The following is a 4,328-nucleotide window of genomic DNA, read 5'->3' as shown; positions in this document are numbered from 1 at the left end:
TACGGTCGACAAATAATGACGCTGAGCAGTTGGTGCCTATGAGCCCCACTCCCTCAACTGAGAAATTCCTATTAACGTACGTCTGTGCCCTCGTTAAATTCCAAAGAACAAAGACCACGCAAAATGTGTGCTACTAGGCCATACTGTGTTTACCATTGCAATAATAGTACACACAAAACGAGTCTTCCATTTCAGATAAAGGCTTTGCATCTGTTTCCTTTTTAACCCAAATAAATGGGCATTGTAAATATCCAAAAACTGGAGAGCGAAGTTAAGAGTGGCCGTATTTTTCGAGAAAATATTGCAATAACAACCGAATGAAATTGTTCCACGAATACATATTAACCGTTTTCCACAGTTAAATTAATCTAGCCAACGTTTACATAATGTCCCAAATCCAACCCAGTTAACACCCTAAATGTTCAGACAGGCCAATCCACTTTATTGGGTTAACACTGAGCCCAAACAAACAAAAAACATGAACACTCTGCGAGTTCGTTCCGAAGTGAAATTGTAGAAATAAAAACAAATGTAAACAATGAGATTGCAAAACACCGTGTTTATTAAGCTAAGACACCGAAGCCCTGAAAAAAAATCAGGAAACGTGTTTAAAAAAAAATACTTCGTTGCGAAGTGTACAGTCAATTACCTTACAGAATACAAAACAAAATCCGTTGAACCCCACGACGGAATTCGAAAGGTCAAGCACCAAAAAAAAATACAGCTTTATGGCCACAGCCCCCTACTACGTAGTCCAGCCCACCGTTGTTTTGGGCCACTCTGTTCTGAGAAACGTCAGTTAAGTCTTGGAAATGGCAAGCCCCCCCTCCCCCTCTTCTTCAGTGGAGGTCGACGTTCCAACGACGGAGATGAGGCAAATGTGTCCAGATAGTGAAATCATCGCTTTCTTGAGTGCACTCCAGGGATGGTTGGCTTTAGAAGACCTTGGGGCGGGGCGCTTAAATTTAGCGAGCCTAAACAAATACAGGTAGCAGGCGCCCTGATAACTCATACTGTAAACAAGGCCAGTGTTATTCTCAAACTAAGTTCGCCTGCTGGCGTGCCAGCTACCCAGACCTGGGAAAGGGGTTGGCTGATTAGCTAGCGTGCTAACAACCCAGAATAGGTTCAAAATGAAAAAAAAAAAAAAAAAAAAAAGTTTAAACATAGCTAGATATTTATTTTAAAAGACAAAATAACAACTGAAACAATTTGTAGAAATCACCTAAATGTTTGAGCACGCCAACTAACTAGCCAGTATCTTTAGCATTCACGTGTAGCTAAGGAGGTAGCTAGCTCGTTGGCATGGCATTGTTATTCGCTAGCATTACCTACATTAAACATTTAGTCTTATGAAGATAGTCTAGCTCGCTCGCTAGCTAGGACATTTGTCTCCGGTCCAGGCAGCCAACTTAAGTTTCTTTGTTCACTCCCATGTCCTTATCCACCAGTCCACCATGTCATTAACGTTGAAGATGGCATTTCATGAAATAGTCTCGTCCCATTAGTATTGCATACTGTCGGTCGAGTTTGAATGATCTGCACGTTCCGACGCAGTGAACTGCAGTCGCCTGACTGCCTCTTTAATGAGATTCCCAGACAAAATCAATTCCTGGAGCAACTGATGGGGATCGTCTTCTTCTTTTGAAACGTCAGCCGTCTTTCGGTTCCATGATTTAAATCGATCCCATTCCTGATCACTGGATCCTGGTACGTTGTATGGACTGGCCCGGCTTCGTAGTCCTCGATTTCGGAGTCGAATACAGCACCCAGTTCGCCTTTGCAGTGTCGCGGTACTGTTTGTCTGTTTTGCGTTGCTACTACCGTTGCTGTTGTGGCTATGAAGACATGACATCGCCTTTTGATTAACGCTCGCATTGTTATGTAGCTGCAATGCTTCGCCGATTTTAGTAACAAGAGCGTCCACCTCTTTTGAATCCACGGTGACGGACTGTTCTAAAAGAATGTATTTCTCCTTTCGACAAGGCATTTCTTTGTTTCGTTTTTTTTTTTTTTTTTTCAAATAATCTTTGGGAGATTATTTTTTAAATGAATGGGGTTGTTAAGTCTGCTCCTACCCTCACCACGCCGCTCAACGGAAAGCGACTCCCTAGGCTTGATTTGTAAACAATGGGTGACGCATGATCCGGATTCTACCATTATCGGTAGGGGACCAACTAACTTAAAATAACATAGTAACAGTCTGTAGTAATTCGACAATTAGAAATAATTGTGTTTATTAAATACATCATATGTAATTTGAAAACACGTAACACAAAAATGTTATTTAATGTACTCTATATATGTCTTGTTGTGTATATTGTTGTTGCACTTCACATAGTGCTCCCCTACTGTCTTTTTCATGCAAGACATTCGGAATGTAACGTCATCCTGTAAAGGGTTACATAATTTTCGAAACTGCGGAGTGACTGCGTGTGGACTGATTGCTAGGATGTTATTAAAATAGATTTAGGCTACATTTCATATTCATATATGAATATTATTCCATGGTATTGACAATGCCAATATTTGATATTGGCATTGTCATCGAATATGGATAGGTACATCCGAATACAGCTAATTAGCTGCCGTCATGCATATTTTCATAGTAGCCGACCAAACATATTTCTTTAGCTAATTGTTGTTCGGCATGAATACATAAACACAGTGCACGACTTTATATAAAAGGTTTAAAGCATTCTTGGTTGTATCTATACATATTTTAATGCGTTATTTAAAATTTACTGCAGAAATGTAATCATCTTCACATCGCTGACCTTCGTTTCCCCACATGAAACAATAGAATCATATAATGAGCTATGCAGCAGACGAATACCTTCGTATTATTTTGACTTCCAATCCCATAGCTGAGCTAAGTCAAATGTAAATTATGACCTTTTGTTTATAAATTATATTTCACTGGTGACAGTAAGCAATTATATCCTAAATTATTGTTTTAACCATACTCCCAAGAGTAAAATAAATGTAGTATTTTAGCATAATTATGAATATGTCGTAAACAAATAACGGCCAGTGCAATTTTCTTGTAATGTAAAAAAAAATTATTATTATTATTATTATTATTATTATTATTATTATTATTATTATTGCCATTGATTCCTTTGCAAACCGCGCTGTGCGTTCAAGTCAAAAAGAGGGCGCCGCACAATTTGTCAGTGGTTCTGATATCCATATAAGGGATTGCCAACAGGCTCACGTGGTACGTGTGCTCAACTGAACCGTCTTGTTTTTTTATAGCCCCCCAGTCTGACAACGTCGACTTGATGTGTGGGCAACAGGCCTCGCTTGTTTATGATACTGCATCGCTAAGTTAAAAATAAAGTGCTTCTAAATTAATTACAATATTCGCATAGCAAGGGGATATTTTAATGTCCATGTTTTGTCATGGCACAGCCAGATTTTTCACCATACGGCCTATTTTATCTATTTTGGGTGTAGGGTAACTGTGATATAAACAAGCTGCCATAACAGCTCTATCTGGCCAATAATTCACGTTTGTCCTAACTAAAAACTGGTTCTGTAAGGAACGCAACATGAATGATCTTACCAGCAACTGAGTCCATATCCAAAGGTTGAGGTGTGTATGTGCGTTTACTCCGTGGAAAAAAGACTTTGAGTGGGCTAAGGAGGGTTCAATGAGTAGGCTCCATTATGGGATGCCTTAAGAATTATACTGCTAATTTCCATGGGGAAATCCAATAAATTGGCGTAACAAGTAAACATTTGTCATAAAACCAAAATTGAATCATTAAACCATTTTTGTTGCTTTGTACATTCAATGTTGAACATAGCTTAGCAAAATTCATATCCAGGTCAACATAATTTGGCAATGTTTGCCTGTCAAAGATTATTGTGAAGTTAGTTCCCATGAATCAGTAAAACTGAGCTTTTCTGTTGCTTTTCTGTTTGTTTGCAGTTCATCTGGTGAATTAAGAGAATACCAAATTTGGTTTTAGATCAGTTGCTGGAATAACTGTACAAAGGGCAGAGTAGTTCACTGGCTAATGAGTTCACTAATTTCTCATCTTCAAGTATAAGATGTTTTATAATCACTGTTGCAGGGAATTGGTGCTCTCTCCAAACATGCAGTCATACAATATAAAAGAGTGTCACTCACTGCAGGCCCTTGACAGTTGGTTAGGCATACCAGTTCTTCTTCTTTGTGGTTTGACAGGAAGGTGGTGCATCTGTCTGATCGTGGTGGCATTTCCAGGACGACAGGAAGTATAATTTGGTCTGTATAAAAGCTGAACAAGTTGTTCTCTGAACTTTTGTCATGAGCAGAACATTTGTGGTCAGAAGAGGGC

General features: G+C 39.0%; 1 protein-coding gene across 1 annotated transcript; it reads right to left on the bottom strand.

The window, feature by feature from the left end:
• Window positions 1-544: 544 nt before the first annotated feature.
• On the bottom strand, window positions 545-2,098 carry gbp (glycogen synthase kinase binding protein). The gene has a single exon (XM_061256389.1). The coding sequence runs from the start codon at window positions 1,988-1,990 to the stop codon at window positions 1,505-1,507; it is 486 nt and encodes a 161-aa protein (XP_061112373.1). The 5' UTR covers window positions 1,991-2,098; the 3' UTR covers window positions 545-1,504.
• Between the last annotated feature and the right edge of the window lie 2,230 nt (window positions 2,099-4,328).

This window comes from Conger conger, chromosome 1 (genome assembly GCF_963514075.1).
Source record: "Conger conger chromosome 1, fConCon1.1, whole genome shotgun sequence".
In the NCBI taxonomy this organism is placed as follows: Eukaryota; Metazoa; Chordata; class Actinopteri; order Anguilliformes; family Congridae; genus Conger; species Conger conger.
This window is presented reverse-complemented; position numbering and strand designations above follow the sequence as displayed.

Excerpts from the sequence above, each read along its gene's own strand:
- gbp (XM_061256389.1), bottom strand. The coding sequence starts at position 1,990 with ATGCCTTGTCGAAAGGAGAAATACATTCTTTTAGAACAGTCCGTCACC.